This window comes from Oncorhynchus kisutch, linkage group LG5, assembly GCF_002021735.2.
Source record: "Oncorhynchus kisutch isolate 150728-3 linkage group LG5, Okis_V2, whole genome shotgun sequence".
Taxonomy (NCBI): Eukaryota; Metazoa; Chordata; class Actinopteri; order Salmoniformes; family Salmonidae; genus Oncorhynchus; species Oncorhynchus kisutch.
The window spans coordinates 24146308-24163869 of NC_034178.2; the positions used below are offsets into that span (position 1 = coordinate 24146308).

General features: G+C 41.6%; 1 protein-coding gene across 3 annotated transcripts; it reads left to right on the forward strand.

The window, feature by feature from the left end:
• The first annotated feature begins 5756 nt into the window (after nucleotides 1-5756).
• LOC109890790 (uncharacterized) lies at nucleotides 5757-14050 on the forward strand. Of its 3 annotated transcripts, none has more exons than XM_020482823.2 (12): nucleotides 5834-6182; nucleotides 6828-7094; nucleotides 7368-7410; nucleotides 8736-8779; nucleotides 8888-8941; nucleotides 9614-9650; nucleotides 9809-9859; nucleotides 10104-10196; nucleotides 10328-10536; nucleotides 11011-12470; nucleotides 12645-12732; nucleotides 13419-14050. In XM_020482823.2, exons 2-12 carry the CDS (start codon nucleotides 6860-6862, stop codon nucleotides 13517-13519), a joined length of 2415 nt encoding a protein of 804 aa, XP_020338412.1. In that variant the 5' UTR covers nucleotides 5834-6182; nucleotides 6828-6859; the 3' UTR covers nucleotides 13520-14050. The 3 variants fall into 3 exon arrangements, with proteins under 3 accessions (XP_020338411.1, XP_020338412.1, XP_020338413.1); XM_020482824.2 differs by having other exon boundaries at nucleotides 5961-6176; XM_020482822.2 differs by having other exon boundaries at nucleotides 5757-7094.
• The last annotated feature ends 3512 nt before the right edge of the window (nucleotides 14051-17562 follow it).

Below are 17562 nucleotides of genomic sequence, written 5' to 3' on the forward strand. Positions count from 1 at the left end.
TGGGCTGCAAACTCTTCATAAGACACAAAGACATTCGATCACCCAAACTAAGCCCCAAAAGGAATCGTCTGCTGCCTATTTTTTTTAACGAACGACGTGAGGTGTCATAAAACCACCACATCCATCCCTCTCCCCCTCTGTGGGAGAGAGAGAGCTCTGTAGAGCTGATCCACTGTAGCCTGATCTGTTGTATCCTCACAGGAGAGTCATGACAACAGCAACAGATTCCATATGCAAATGCGACATTTGAAAATCAACTCCAGACCTTTTTTTCTGCTTACTTGTAAATTAACTATTGAGATAATAACACACACACCAGGCCATGGAACAGCTGAGCAGCTAATTGTCCATTAAAAAGGGGGGGGCACATATAAAAAGTGCTGTAATTCCTACACCGTTCACCTGATTTGGATGTAAATACCTGAACTTTCAGTTCATTATTATTTCATTGAATCTCCAATATGCTGTGGTATACAGCTAAAACAATAATGTCCAATGTCCAATGTCCAATGTCCAACTATTTATGGACCTGACTGTATGCTGCTTGCAACAATATAGCTAATGTATTTATCTAAATGTTGTGTCCCATGTTAGAGCCTGCAATTGGTTTTGTCTGTAATATTGCTGTCACCAAAAAAATGCAAATTTGTTGATTGTCGATTAAGTGTGAGTAAAGTGTAATAGGCTACACATGGGTTATTGTAGGGGATTTCTACACTGGCAATTGTATAGGCTTAATCTGTGTCCAGGAAACCAGCCATTGATGAGCAAGTACCCGAGACACCAGTTGTGGAGTCACCATTCTGTATACTCCCGGCCCTTCTTTGGACACTGTGTTAACAACCCTCCAGGCAAGCTTCAATGCCATACAACTCTCCTTCCGTGGCCTCCAATTGCTCTTAAATACAAGTAAAACTAAATGCATGCTCTTCAACCGATCGCTACCTGCACCTACCCGCCTGTCCAACATCACTACTCTGGACGGCTCTGACTTAGAATACAACTACAAATACTTAGGTGTCTGGTTAGACTGTAAACTCTCCTTCCAGACCCATATCAAACATCTCCAATCCAAAGTTAAATCTAGAATTGGCTTCCTATTTCGCAACAAAGCATCCTTCCCTCATGCTGCCAAACATACCCTTGTAAAACTGACCATCCTACCAATCCTCGACTTTGGCGATGTCATTTACAAAATAGCCTCCAATACCCTACTCAACAAATTGGATGCAGTCTATCACAGTGCAATCCGTTTAATCACCAAAGCCTCATATACTACCCACCATTGCGACCTGTATGCTCTCGTTGGCTGGCCCTCGCTTCATACTCGTCGCCAAACCCACTGGCTCCATGTCATCTACAAGACCCTGCTAGGTAAAGTCCCCCCTTATCTCAGCTCGCTGGTCACCATCTCCCACCTGTAGCACATGCTCCAGCAGGTATATCTCTCTAGTCACCCCCAAAACCAATTCTTTCTTTGGCCGCCTCTCCTTCCAGTTCTCTGCTGCCAATGACTGGAACGAACTACAAAAATCTCTGAAACTGGAAACACTTATCTCCCTCACTAGCTTTAAGCACCAACTGTCAGAGCAGCTCACAGATTACTGCACCTGTACATAGCCCACCTATAATTTAGCCCAAACAACTACCTCTTTCCCAACTGTATTGAATTTTTATTTTTTTATTTATTTTGCTCCTTTGCACCCCATTATTTTTATTTCTACTTTGCACATTCTTCCATTGCAAAACTACCATTCCAGTGTTTTACTTGCTATATTGTATTTATTGCCTTTACCTCCCTTCTCACCTCATTTGCTCACATTGTATATAGACTTGTTTATACTGTATTATTGACTGTATGTTTGTTTTACTCCATGTGTAACTCTGTGTCGTTGTATCTGTCGAACTGCTTTGCTTTATCTTGGCCAGGTCGCAATTGTAAATGAGAACTTGTTCTCAACTTGCCTACCTGGTTAAATAAAGGTAAAATAAATAAAATAAAAATAGCAAGTGTATTTGATTGCTTGGCATATTATTTACCCAGTAAGTTATGTGAACTGATGTACATACTACAGTCTAAGCCTTTTCATATTATATTTTTTATTTTAGGTACTTTTTACCCCTTTTTCTCCCCAATTTCGTGATATCCAATTGGTAGTCACAGTCTTGACCCATCGCTACAACTCCCGTACGGACTCAGGAGAGTCGAAGGTCAAGAGCCATGCTTCAGCCAAAACACAACCCTGCCAAGCAGCACTGCTTCTTAACACACTGCTCACTTAACCAGGAAGCTAGCCACACCAATGTGTCAGAGAAAACACCGCATAACCGAAGTCGACGTGCATGCACCCAGCCCACCTCAAGGAGTCACTAGAGCGTGATGGGACAAGGACATCCCGGCCGGCCAAACCCTCCCTGCCTTAGACCGCTGCACCACCCGGGAGGTTCCTTTTCATATTGTTTACCCAATATGTGAACTGATGTACATGTATAGTCTAATCCTTTTCTGTTCAGTGAGTGTTTTGTGATTTAATCAAATTCTCTTCTTTACGTGTTTTCTGACAAAAGCAACAAAAAGGTTGAGAATTAAATAAATACACTCCATGCTTTAGTGATACTTACATGCAATCAATTACCATACGTATCTTTGTGGACTCCATTTAATCACATCTGTTACAATTCCATGTTGCACAATCACAAATAATAATGAAGAATGTACAAGGGCACGGAGAAATGGCATACTAATGGCATACTACAGAGCATATCAGAGCATAATAAGAATTTGTTCTTAACTGACTTGCCTAGTTAAATAAAGGTTAAAAAAATAAAAATATCCAATATTCTGCAAAAAACTATATGTTCTCATTCTAGTAGTCTATGCACTCACTACCTGGTTATATTTTAAGAAAACCATCACAAAAATGCCAAATAAGTATTGTGGATGTTAGATATTGATATTCATTCCTCGGACCATGTTGATCACATTCAGCTTCGTGTCAGAGAAGTGGTTTCAATAGCATACATTTCACAAAGGTGAATTCCATGTCTGCCATTGTCATGTTTCCTAGAAACAGCAGAAGTTTTCCAACTTTCTGTCAGTGCAGGGTTGCCAGGTCAAGCTAAAATATCTAGGCCAATGACCACTCAAAACCCATCTAAAATCAAAAACTTCCAAAAAATCATTTTCCATCAGTGGATGTAGATTTAACTTGGACTGCTATGATTAAGCAATAAGGTTCAAGGGGGTATGGTATATGGCCAATATACCACGGATAAAGGCTGTTCTTGTGGCGTGCCTGGATACAGCTGGTAGCTGTGGTATATTGGCTGTATACCACAAACTCCTGTGATGCCTTTTTGCTATTATATACCGGTTACCAACGTAATTAGAACAGTAAAAAGTCATGGTTTGTCATACCGGTGGTATATGGTCTGATATACCATGGCTTTCAGGACTAGAACCAGGTTTATAATTGTAAATAAATTTTGCAGAACTATAGATATATTCAGAGATCCTCACTGAACTTCTGGAGAGAGTTTGCTGCACTGAAAGTAAAGGGGCTGAATAATTTTGCACGCCCAATTTTTCAGTTTTTGATTTGTTAAAAAAGTTTGAAATATCCAATAAATGTCGTTCCACTTCATGATTGTGTCCCACTTGTTGTTGATTCTTCACAAAAAAATACAGTTTTATATCTTTATGTTTGAAGCCTAAAATGTGGCAAAAGGTCGCAAAGTTCAAGGGGGCCGAATACTTTCGCAAGGCACTGTACATCCGAAAGGAGAGTATGAGTGATAAATGTTCGAGAGAGGATTTTGAAATCTCTGAGCGTCTTGCTTAGGCTTTTTTCTGGCAATTGTGCTGTTGTTATGTGCCAGATGTTAAGATAGGCATAGGTTACAGACTAAAAACTGGGTTTATGATGAATTAGAATGTTCCATAGTTTGCTTGGATACACAGTACACAGATCATCTGTACAGAATGGCGCCGGAGAGGATGGTTGCCGTTTTATAGGCTCTTAACCAACTGTGCTATTTTGTTTGATTTTTTGCATTGTTTGTAACTTACTTTGTTCATAATGTTGCTGCTACCATCTCTTTAATTATTTGTTACTTTAATTTCTTACTTTTTAAAGGTATTATTTTAAAGGTGTTGGTTAAGAGCTTGTAAGTAAGCATTTCACTGTAAGGTATTCGGCACATGTGACAAATACAATTGATTGGATTTTAACTTTTAACTTTCTTTCCTGTGGCGGTCCTCATGAGAGCCAGTTTCATCATAGCACTTGATTGTTTTTGTGACTGCACTTGAAGAAACTTGAAATGTTCCATATTGACTGACCTTTGTCTTAAAGTAATAAGGTCACGACTGTCATTTCTCTTTGCTTATTTGAGCTGTTCTTGCCATAATATGGACTTGGTATTTTACCAAATAGGGCAATCTTCTGTATACCGCCCCTACCTTGTCACAACACAACTGATTGGCTCAAACGCATTAAGATGGAAAGAAATTTCACAAATTAACATTTAACAAGTGTGCAAAGCTGTCATCAAGGCAAACGGTGGCTACTTTGAAGAATCTCAAATGTAAAATAGATTTTTATATATTTAACACTTTTTTGGTTACTAAATTATTTCCTGTGTTATTTAATAGTTTTGATGTCTTCACTATTATTCTACAATGTACAAAATAGTACAAATAAAGAAAAACCCTAGAATGAGTAGGTGTGTCTACACTTATGACTAGTACTGCATGTCTAACCCTACTGCAGGCAATGATTTTAATGTTAAAAAAAGAAATAAATACAACTTTCATAAGATTATGGCTCGAGTAGCGTCGGCCTAACTCAGATTTCAGTCTTGTTTCAGGATCATCAAAATATTGCTGTTATTAAAGGGATTTATTATAATAAAAATCCATTTTACTTAGTTGTGAGGAACGTAAAGGAATTGAAGGGATAAATAATAGATAACCTGTTTGCACTGACTGCTCGGCCTTAGCATACACTAGCAGGAGAGCCTGTGGTCTGGTGTCTGTCTGTCCAGCCTGGTTTCATAGACTAGACGTAACATAGTAAACGTAAATCATTAAAATGTGTGTGCTATGTTACATTTGGTATACTTAGACAAGACAGATGGTTACTTGTTTTGGGTGGATGGGTGGGCCTATAACTTTAAGTTTAGCAACCCGAATGTTCCAGAGTTCAAATCTCATCACGGACACTTTTAGCATTTTAGCAAAGTAGTAACTTTTCAACTACTTACTACTTTGTAGCTACTTTGCAACTACTTAGCATGCTAGCTAACACTTCCCCTGACCCTAACCATTTTAGCTAACCCTTCCCCTAACCTTAACCCCTAGCCTAGCTAACACTAGCCAGCTGGCCACCTAGCTAGAATTCGTAATATTTCAAACATTTGGCTAATATGTACCATATTATACACTTTCTAAATTCGTAACATATAATTACGAATACTAATTTGTAACGTATACGAAATGGGTGATGGATATCCAGAAATTAATGGATATCAAACTAAACATAACATATCATAATAAGCAGAGTGTCTCGGATTTACATCCACAATAATACAAAATGCACGGAGACCAGGTTGGGCCAACTATCTGCGTGTCTCTCCAACTTCGAGGGTCATGTCTAGATGGGATACAGCTTTTGTCAAATTGACCTCAAAAGTAAACCATTTTTCTCCCATTTCCCTAACGTAATTATCCTAACCTGCAGCGTAGATTCTCCTGAACCTGCTACGAAAATATCAGGGCGCATGTTATCACCAGCAGGTATAAAGAGGGCTTTACCGTCAGCTCTTCGTCTTTAGACTAGCTATTCTACACTGTGTATGTGTCGGCTTCTTTTACTGCCGGGAGGATGTGTCGCAATGTTAATTTATTTCACTTGAAGCCACACTTCCTTTTTTACCTTCTCTGTATTTGCGCCTAAAGAGACAGTTGAACGAGACAGCCGCGAACATGTAGCCTAGGCGATGTGTTGATAGTCTCAACATTTGTACTTGATAAACAGTTTAAGTAGATTGTCATCAGAAAAACTGAAGAAAACCTGGATGATGTAACGTTAAGCAGTGCTATTCTGATAATAAGATACACGAGTCGAGACTGGTGAGCGCAGTGGGAGAAACCAGAATTGAAACCTGCGGTGAAGGTGAAGGTAGGCTTGAAATGAAGATTTGCTTGTCTCTACATTAGTTATTGAAATATATTACTGTAGGCCTACTTTGGTATCAGCATCTGCATGCGTTTGGATTTTCAGCCATGTTTTCTAAATATGTCCTTGTTTTTGCTTGAGCAGTGAAATAAAGTTGTATCAAATTTGACATGAGTAATTATGTGCACTGAACGCTTTCTACAAATATTGGCAGTTGTTAAGCTATATAATATAATAACTTTATTTTTCTAAGAGGGAACTTCTAATGTGATTGTCATGTAGGCTATTATTTTTCAGCACAACATTAACATAATTGCAATTATTTTGTGAGTTTGTGATTTATGATGATTATCTACTTATGGATTGATTTGAGTGAGTGTGTGGTGTCAAATCTTTTAAAATTGCAGCTGTTCATTTCAATAATGTAATAATTTACTATTCCAACCAGCTGTACTAGATTATAAATCAGGGGGTTAAATGTTCCTGCATGAAATGCCCTGTAGGCTACTGTAGTTTCACTGAAACTATCATTTGGATGGTCCCTGGTTTGGAAGTATTGTGTCAATATAAACCTACTGATACAGTACTTACTTCACGATTTGGGTTCTCCCAGTTGATAATTATTGAAGTAGCCTATTCAATGAATAGGTGAGCTGTTGAGGGAATAGGTGAGCGGTCTGATGGAGAGCCCGTCTTCTACGACCAGGCGGCAGGCCTGGGTCCAGACCAGTCGACAGTGGCTAACCCTGGAAGAACTAGATCCACAGGTACCAGGACCATACATCCACCCCTCTGCCCACCCATCTACCCTACAACGACCAGGATATACCCATCCTTCTGCCCCACATGGACCACCATACACCCATCCCTCTGATCAACACCAGTCTGCATCAGAGGATGATGTCTTCTCAGATGGTCAGTTCTCATTTTGGTAGCTTGATTAAGAATTTACATTTGAGTGACATTGATTTATTACTGTAAGATATCTGTGTGATAAAGAAAATAACATGCAGGGGGTTAAAACTCTGCTTAGTCTGGTATATTTATAACTCATATGTGGGCGGTTGGCCACTTCATGATGCATCACACATCTTTGCGACAAAGCACAGAAAAAAAGTGTGTAAGAAGTTTTAATTTTCTGAATGCTGAATGCTCACGCAGACTGTTCTATGTCCACTGTTTCCACAGGATGCTCTGCAGGAAAGATTGAGAGCTGGCTTCTGGGCTGTGGGTGAGTGAGTGAGCATGCCGTGCAAGGTTTGACTTTGAAATGACATTTACAAGAAAGACTCTTAATAGGATGATGTGTGTCAGCCAGTGGCAACTGGTAAGTTAAACAATACAAATAAATTGTCTAGGTAAACCACCCACCGTTTGGGGAAATGTTACAGATGTGAATTCTGTTTAGAATATGGAAACAGGTCAATGGCATTGCCCAAAGTGGATTCTTGTTCCAAAACACCTTGGTTCTAGAACTAGTTTGGCTCTGTTTATACTAGAGGACATTCTATTTGAATGCTTTTGGTGTTTATAGTCCCAAGTTTGCATCATAGGAAATGGTACAAAAGTACTGTTTGTTCTGTTGATTCTTCCAGTTATGTGTTGACCAGAAAATTGTAGTCATGTAAGCACAGAAAAGCAATTGTTCCATCACTGGATGCAAACTTCACTATTGTGCAATTACACATGTGTTACTAATGATCATGGCTAACTTGGCTGATCAAGTTGAGTCTGAAAATGTGGCTAAACTGGTGTGTGAACTTGGATGTTCAGGCTATTTTGTGGGTTTTATAGAATCTGATTTAAAATAATGTCAGATAAGAAATGTTGGGGCGTTCTTAAAACATCTGTGGTTAACGTGACTTGACAATCTGACTGCTTATCACTCAGCCTGAGAGCATCTCCTATGTAGGAAGTGAACCAACTTTTAAAAGCTGTAGCTTTACTGAACAGACTGGGAGGATAGCTAGCTAGAGATCATGCCTATAGGTTTGATCCAGAGCTGTATAGTATACTGTGGTCTGCGAAATTGACACCCTTGATAAAGATGAGCAAAAATGACTGTATAAAATAGATATCTAGGATGGCAGGTAGCCTAGCGGTGAGAGCATCGGGCCAGTAACGGAAAGGTCACGAGCCGACAAAGTGAACTTCTGTTTTAATAATCTGTAAAAGAAATGGGGCACTTAACCCTAATTGCTTCAGGGTCACCGTTGATTATGGCAGACCCTGGCTGTGACCCCACTCTCCAAGAGTATCTCAGGAAGAGTTGGGATATGTGTATATTAATATTTAACCCTCATGTCCTTGTCTGTGATTGTTTATTGTAAGTGTATGTGTACGTCTGTACTGGTGTGCGTCGGGGTTATGTTACCCATTGATTTGAATTATTATGTTTTCTTTCCTGTTGTTTTTTTTGTCAATAAACTGCGTCGTTGGAAACACAGTTATTTCTCTCCTGCGTCTGACTTCTCTGCCGCCAGTTCACACCCTTACACATTCCTCCATACAGAATCCTAAAATGTTGTTTTGGTGTACGTTATATATTTTTACTAGGCTGGAGACAGGCTCAGAGAACTCTAGCAATAATCTGACTGTTGGTAAGTCTGACAATAAAGCCGCCGTGACTGCAATCTACCGACTGGTCGGCATAAAACACTGACTATAGTCTCTCCGCTTCTATTTTATAATTTATTCTCCTCTTCCAGAGTCTCTGCTGAAAGCGAACAGTTTTGAAGATGACCTGAGTCTGGGTGCCGAGGGTGAGGATAAAAGAGAACATAAACCCAATGACACGCATACCATATTAAATCATCAAAGCAGGAAATAGCTTTGTAGGAAAAGTAGGAGAGCATCATGAATGTTTTGGAAAAAGGTTATTTTCATCTTTGTTCCTGCCTCTGTGTGACCGCCTTCCTCTTTGTTTTTGCTATTCCTATTCAAACTAATTTTCCATTACTGAATATGTTTAAAGAACATAGGCCTTTTATCCAATATTATACCTGTTTAAATAGTGGACACTTTCAATTTTTAAATGTTCAGAGTAGAAGTCTGTACATGTTGGTGACATACCCCGTCCTCATGTCTAAGGACTGCTTCTCCACTGATAGTACACCAGGAACATGTACTCATTGTAGCATCAAACCTTAAGCCTTCACCTCTTCCATGAGTGACTGACATCCTGGTGCATGTGATTTAGCTGCTGACTGACGGAAACGCTATAAGATTGGCCCAATATACAAAGCAATAATAATAGCATGTTTGCAAAGAGAGGAGCCAACACTCACTGGAGCCTCACAACACAAAGGGCCAAATGTCACAGAGATCTGGGAGGAAGATGCGCACACACAAGCATGAATGCAAATGCGCACGCTCGCACACATACACAAGCACACACAGTGTTCTGTTTTCACTCAATCTTTTATGTTTTACAGCTACAGCATTAAATGTCAAAGGAGTCTCAGAACTGAGGTAAGATAAATGGAATATGAAGAATGTGTGATTTCATTACAGAAATGATGCACCAAATTCCTTCCTATTCAGAGGGAGGTTTAGATTTGTTGACATGACTTGAGCTTGACCTGCTTTTATCTTCCCACTATGGTGCCTGCTGACTGGTGCCTGTGTAGGGTGTTGCTTCCGCCACCCAAACATCTTCACAGAGGTGGAGTCACCACCAGGTCAGTTAGAGCAACCCACAAACTATGACATATGGCAAGCTATATTTATATTCTAGAGTTTATTTTGACTCGTACATTAAATACGATTACATTAACATTACATTAACATATGATATCTGTTGAATACAGGCATGCTTCAACCATTATTACATTGTTACTATAATAATTCTGGTTTGTTTTTTAAGTTGTTTCATTGCTTATTTTTCACCTGTCGCATGTTGATCTCATCTCTTTGTTCCTGCAGTACTCCCCGTCAGAGGCTGGCTCTGCCCTTACTCCACCTCGGTTACAGTATTGCCTCCAGTGGCTTCTCCAATAGCACCAGTAAGGCATCAAGGTGTGTTAGGACCAACCACTATCAACCTTATGTTACAGTCTTAACAGTCATATAGTATATACAATCTGTCAGGACATCTCTATCTCCCTCTATCTCTCCATCCCCACCACTCACATACACACACACCCCAGTGTGTCTGAGGTGCTGCAACTGTGTGCAGAGGATGCAGAGGAGACTCTGTACGATTTGGGGTTCGGATGTGACGAGCCTGATGTTACAGACCGCATCCCCACCCGTTTCCTCAACTTCCCTTCCCAGCTTCACGGTATCAACTTCCGCCTCTTCCTCCAGTCCCAACTGTACCGCCTCCGACAGGAGGACCCAGGACTCTCTCTGGCCAGTAAGACACAAACGCATGCATGCAGACACACACACAAACTCACGCACGCACGCACCCACACACACCACCATTGTGTCGGAATCCCACACATTACTGTGGTAATGATCATCATTGTCATAAACACCCACCCACAACACAACCAGGTATAGAGAGTCTGTACATGAGTCAACTTTCATTTGCATAATAACTTTAGTTATGCAGCACTTTTTATGCAGTTCAAATGGTTTAAAGAGCTTCATCTCTAAATAGACAGTGTCCATATGATTCGGTCTACATTTACATAGCACTGTCAGTATAGTATGTTTCTCCACCAATCATCCTAACATACAATAAATACATTATACTCAGTTTTTGCTATGAACAAAAAACGTTAATGGATCGCTCATTGTCCTGTGTGTTAGGCAGCCAGAACATTCAAAACAAATGGTTGTTTTCTCTTTCAATTGTCCTGATGAACGCACCTCTCCCCTGCAGGTCGTTTCAGGCAGGTAGAGGTGTTAACAGCCATGGCCAATGCCTTCTACTCCCTCTACTCCCATGTGTCCCGCATGCCCCTTCAGAAGCTCTCCCCTCCCGAGTTCAGCATCTCCCCCACCGCCGACAAGCAGACTGGACGGCGCTTCATGGGAAGCCTTCGCAGCGAACCGAGGTCTCCAGTGGAGCGATTTAAGGACACGGTTTCTAAGATGTGCTTGTATACTAGTTCTGGTGGTTCCACCCAGCTAGGCTCGGACTCTGCCTGCCACGGTCCGGGATTTTCTTCCGGACCTGGGTCTGGGTTGTCCCCCAAGAAGAGAAGCAGCCTGCCTGACTTGGTGGGACTGGTCTTGGAGAATGCCAAGGCAGAGGCTGTATCCAGAGACATGGAGGAGGATAATCAGGATACAGGGGACAGTAATAGGATGAGTGCTGCTATGGACACGAGTACTATGGTGAAGGATAGAGAGACAGAGACACAAGGACACATAGACACAGTCAGTGACAAGGAGATGGAGCAGGGTTTGTTATCAGATGTACAGAATATGGACACAGGGCATAGTAGTTTGATTAGTTCTGTGGAGCCACATCTGGTCAAGGACAGAGCGACGGAGACACAGGGACATAGAGAGACAGTCAGAGGCAAGGGGTTGGACCAGGGATCGTCATCAGATGGGGACGGGGCTGATTTAGAGAGAGAGAGAGACACCGATGGAACTCCAAATCTTCGAGCACTTTCAGAATCAGGTCAGCGAGAACCCAGTAGTAGAATGAAGCTGGACTTTTGCCTTACTACTCCAAGTTCTACTTGTGAGGTTGGAGAAACTCACAACACAATTCATCCCACAGACTGGGCAGCGGTGGTGGCACCGGTTGCCAAGGTTACCCATGACGTCATATGTTCTCAGGTCGTTGAGAGTGTGCACCAGGCACTCTACAGAAGTCAACTACAACAGTGGAATAATAACACACAGATGGCGACCATTTTGTCGTCTGTTGTGTCCTGTGAGAATGTCAGATCTGACCGTTCCTTCACCACATCAGACGCACTACACAAATCCAGGGAGGAGAAGGATTTAACTACCAATAACTCAGCCAAGAGTTTAGAGGTCGCCATAACTCCCATTCCAAAGGCTGAGTCTGAGGGTGACTCTCGTTTGGGAGAAACTGGGACACTGGTGGAGTCCACGTTCGTGCCCATAAAGCTCCCTAGTGGAAAGAGGTCCCCTTGTCTAATCACTGTAACTGATGTGGCTTGTAGTTTTAGTTCTGCATACACACCGGAGATGGTTCTCATTCCCAGTGGTGGTATCACTGAGGTGCCTTCAGCAGCCCAGTATTATCCAGGTGTATGGGAGAACAAGTGGTGCCTGAGTCCTCTGAAACCGCCACCAATCCGGGTCCAAGGGGAGGCATCCCACAGTCTTCAACAGGCCAACTCCTTTGAGCTAGAGGAGGTAAATTTTGGGGATTTAACCTATACGGCACAATCTACTCCAGTCTGACTTCCTAGGGCTTATTGACACATCTAGGTGGCGTAGTCGACTACCTATCCACCCATGGCTGCCTGACATATACTTGGAGCCAGGAGTTTTCCTGACCACCTGTTTTCCAATTTTGTTTAACAACAGGTACATAGTGCAGGGGAGGAAGACTTTGGACAGCAAGAAACCATAAGGTCAACATCTTTGTCACTGTCTACTGTCAATCAAAACACAGGTGAGTTCATAGTCTTGATTGATACATCATGGTAATATTCAGCTGAACCGAGTGATATTAACAGTGTACATCTGCTTACTACCAGAAGGGGACTGACTACCGCGATTCGGAGCAAACAATGTGCTGAATGTGACGTCAGTTTAATTTCACAGGAACACACAACCGTTTCAATTTACAGTTTGAAAGTGAATGTGGTTGATACTGTTCCTCAAATGGGCAGTGCTGTTGTCACGTTAGCTGTGAATGAGTTGCTGTGTGCATTTGTGCATGCATGTATGTGTGTGTGTGAAGAAAGGGGTGCGTTCACCACTTGTTCTCACATTCTTGTTCTTTAAGATTGTCAGCTAACTGGAAATGTTGAGTAAAGTGTGGGTGAATTTCTGGCCAACCCTGCATGTTTTATTCTGGGAAGTATTGTAATGCAGGCCTGACGTGTTAAATCCATGAATAGAACATAACTGTGTATCCATCTGTGTGTGTATGTTGTAGGCCTGGTGGTGGTTCAAGGGTTAAGTGACATGAGTATGACTGTGTAACTAAATCTGCGTTCGACCTGACTGTGTGTTTATCTGCCTGTACAGTATGCAGGCCTGGGAGTTCGAGGGTTACGCGCCATGTAAGTGTGGTTGTGTTTCTCTCTGTGTACACCTGACAGTGTCAGTGTATTTGTCTTTGTCTCTGTGAAGGTCTGGTGGTTCGAGGGGACAGCATGCAGTCAGACAGTAGTGGCTATGCTGATGAAGACGTCATCTCTTCAGTCTACTCCACTGACAGAGACAAGAGCTGACAGACTGATAAGGGTTGAGTTCCTGCCTGACTCGATGCGCAGGCATTGCATTGCATCAACCAATGGTCGCGTGCCATGTCATCGACTGTGCAGTTGGGCATCAGATTGCTATATCATACGATGTGTTTAGGTGATATGTTAAATACCTATCAAGGCATCGTAGTCAGGCAGGAACTTGACCAAGACCCTCTGGGAACTAGACTCAGGGAACTCTGTGAGTATTATTTGTATGAGTCACACAGAAACATGTTCATCCAACAGATACTGATTGTTTGATTATGAGGTATGAGGTCTGTTCATGTTAGTGTTAATGACATTATGAATCGGGTGTCATCAGTCGGTGCATTCTGAATGCTGCCACTCCTATGCAACACCAGTCCTTTGACTGAGTGCAGACAGAGTAATCTGATGGAAAGGATTGCCCTGGAGGTATAGTCCACACATACTGTTTAATTGTGAAGAGATTGTCCTATCTCCATGTATAGTGTTACTGTTGATGACAATCATTAAATCGATGTTGTCACACCCTGATCTGTTTCACCTGTCTTTGTGCTTGTCTTAACCACCCTCCAGGTGTCGCCCGTCTTCCTCATTCTCCCCAGTGTATTTATACCTGTGTTTTGTCTGTATCCAGTTTGTTTTGTTTTGTCAAGCCTACCAGTGTGGTTTCCCATCTGTCTCTAGTTCCTGTTTTCTAGCTTTCCCGGTATTTGACCATTCTGCCTGCCTCGACCCAGCCTGTCGTTCTGTACCTTGTCACACCACCCTGGATTACTGACCTCTGCCTGCCCTGAGCCTGCCTGCCGTTCTGTACCTTTTGGACTTTGCTCTGGACTACTGACCTCTGCCTGCCCCTTGACCTGTCATTTGCCTGCCTCTCTGTTATTGTAATAAACGTTTGTTACTTCAAAACTTCGTCTAGGTCTTCTCCTGAGCCTTGACAGATGTACTGTAGATAAGATACTACTGCTGTGCCTTTGTGAAAGTTGGTATTTATTTATTGGATGTTAATAAAGATAATTTAAACACATTTAAGATTATCATTATATGAATGTTAAGTGACATCAACCTGCACTGAAATAGCACAAATATTTAATTAAAACAGGAGCAAATCAAACAGTTTATAGCTGCCATGGGGACATGATAATAGGCAACATTTCGGTTCCAATTATACTTTGTATTTGGGCAACACATTCCACAACATCACACACATTGGGCTATGTCAATTTCAGCTAAACTTCTCTCTGCTAATCATATCATAATCATCATCAGGAGATGTAGCCTTACTCTGTAGCAGCGATCCCTTATAGGTAGATAGCCTACTATGGCCAGTTTACTTTAGATACACTTACTACCAAAATTATCCTTATCCACCTATACAAAACATGGTTTGACAACAGTGGTAGGCTTGATTACCAACAACGACGAGACTGCCTACAGGGAGGAGGTGAGGGCCCTTGGAGTGTGGTGTCAGGAAAATAACCTCACACTCAACGTCAACAAAACTAAGGAGATGATTGTGGACTTCAGGAAACAACAGAGGGAACACCCCCCTATCCACGTCGATGGAACAGTAGTGGAGAGGGTAGTAAGTTTTAAGTTCCTCAGCGTACACATCACAGACAAACTGATTTGGTCCACCCACACAGACAGCATCGTGAAGAAGGCGCAGCAGCGCCTCTTCAACCTCAGGAGGCTGAAGAAATTTGGCTTGTCACCAAAAGCACTCACAAACTTCTACAGATGCACAATCGAGAGCATCCTGTCGGGCTATATCACCGCCTGGTACGGCAACTGCTCCGCCCACAACCCAAGGCTCTCCAGAGGGTAGTAAGGTCTACACAATGCATCACCGGAGGCAAACTACCTGCCCTCCAGGACACCTACACCACCCGATGTCACAGGAAGGCCATAAAGATCATCAAGGACAACAACCAGCCGAGCCACTGCCTGTTCACCCCGCTATCATCCAGAAGGCGAGGCCAGTACAGGTGCATCAAAGCTGGGACCGATAGACTGAAAAACAGCTTCTATGTCAAGGCCATCAGACTGTTAAACAGCCACCACTAACATTGAGTGATTGACATTGACTGCTGCCAACACACTGACTCAACTCCAGCCACTTTAATAATGGGAATTGATGGGAATTGATGTAAAATATATCACTAGCCACTTTAAACAATGCTACATAATATAATTTTCACATACCCTACATTATTTATCTCATATGTATACATATATACTGTACTCTATATCATCTACTGCATCTTTATGTAATACATGTATCACTAGCCACTTTAAACTATGCCACTTTGTTTACATACTCATCTCATATGTATATACTGTACTCGATACCATCTATTGCATCTTGCCTATGCCGCTCTGTACCATCACTCATTCATATATCTTTATGTACATATTCTTTATCCCTTTACACTTGTGTGTATAAGGTAGTAGTTTTGGAATTGTTAGTTAGATTACTCGTTGGTTATTACTGCATTGTCGGAACTAGAAGCACAAGCATTTCGCTACACTCGCATTAACATCTGCTAACCATGTGTATGTGACAAATAACATTTGATTTGATTTGATTTGATTTGTATCTGAACTCTTGGGAGTAAACATGGGAGAATATTGAGTTCAGGTTAGCATGTAACGGAAGATGAAGAAAAGATTACTCAGCAACAGGGTTGGGGTCAATTCAATTTAAATGGCAGTCAATTCAGGAAGTAATAATGTAGTTCCATCTCAATTTGATGCTCTAATTCAGACATTATGAACACACCCACAGTTGAGGTATGTAATGTTATCAATTCAAAATCATAGTAGTTGTGTTACCGAAGTGAATTAAGGACCATGGACATGGTTTTTTGAGAGTAGCCAGCTACTCAAACACATAAGACAACATTGCTTCAACAGCTATTAAAACTTGCGACGCCCTAAAATTACAGTAGCAATCTTGCCACACAATTTAAAACTGGGTTTTGTGAGGTCTGAAAATGAATAAATTCAATACCCAATGTTTAAAATGTATTTCCAATAATCATAAAATAACATTTTGCACTTAAACAATTCAAATGTAAAATGCAGACCTTAATAGTTATCAGAGTACTTTTCTAAAGGCCTTAATACATAGTTCCGTATAATCCAACTAATGACAAGGCATGTAAGACAGACCGGGTGAGTCTTGTAGATAAAAATACATAGGTCTCCAATTTACGAATTCCTATTTAAAATGTCCACTTTATAAGTGCACCAAATTATACTTTACTTGCACCAAGCACTCTTCTTCCAACAGTTATCCAGGGGAAGTGATAATGGGGGAGAAATGTTTTTTTGTCAACGACAAAGTACTTAGTAATGAAAAGGCAACCAAGGACATTTTTCAATCAATGAGAACATTTTAGGTGTGAAAAGGGGTTATTGAGGCTACAGTAAAATGTTTTTTTTTTCTTTTAAATTGTCTTCTGCCCTTTCCCTGCAGAGTCTGTCTCTAAGCATGTTACAGCTGAGCAGGTGGGTGACTGACCATCCAAATGAATGGTCAGGGTAGGCAATCGAGGGCATTTAAGGCTATGGGGGATATTTTCAGAGGTATAGGAGAGCATCAAGGGCTAGCCCATATCTTCAATGGTATAGGGACGCATCCTCTAAGGAAATCCCATTTCTTCAGGTCATGTAGAAATGGAATAAAAAACACAGAGAGAAGGACTTTGGGGATGTGTGGGGGGAGAAATCTCAATTCCCTCATCATGGATAATTCTGGATAAACTTGTGGAATAGGTCAATCAATGGTCATGTCCCTTGACCACCATTGATTGCAGGATGCTCCATCCTCAGAGGTGGATGTCATGTGACCAGTGTCAAGGTTGGCCATGGAGAGCGAGTTGGGTCTGGAAGACGGAGTCACTTCTTGCTCACTTCCCCCTGGCTATGATTTTAAGGTACTGCAGTGCATTGTGGGCTGCGCTGGCACGGGCAGCGTCCGGATTGGGTGTGAAGCCGTGGCACACTGATTGGCTGAGTGGATAGCTCTAACAGAC

Bases quoted from the DNA above. Each gene is read 5' to 3' on its own strand.
- LOC109890790 (XM_020482822.2), top strand. From the start codon at position 6,860: ATGGAGAGCCCGTCTTCTACGACCAGGCGGCAGGCCTGGGTCCAGACC. The intron at 9,860-10,103 runs GTCAGTTAGAGC...TTGTTCCTGCAG, and splicing joins AGAGGTGGAGTCACCACCAG to TACTCCCCGTCAGAGGCTGG. The intron at 10,197-10,327 runs GTGTGTTAGGAC...CACACACCCCAG, and splicing joins AGCACCAGTAAGGCATCAAG to TGTGTCTGAGGTGCTGCAAC.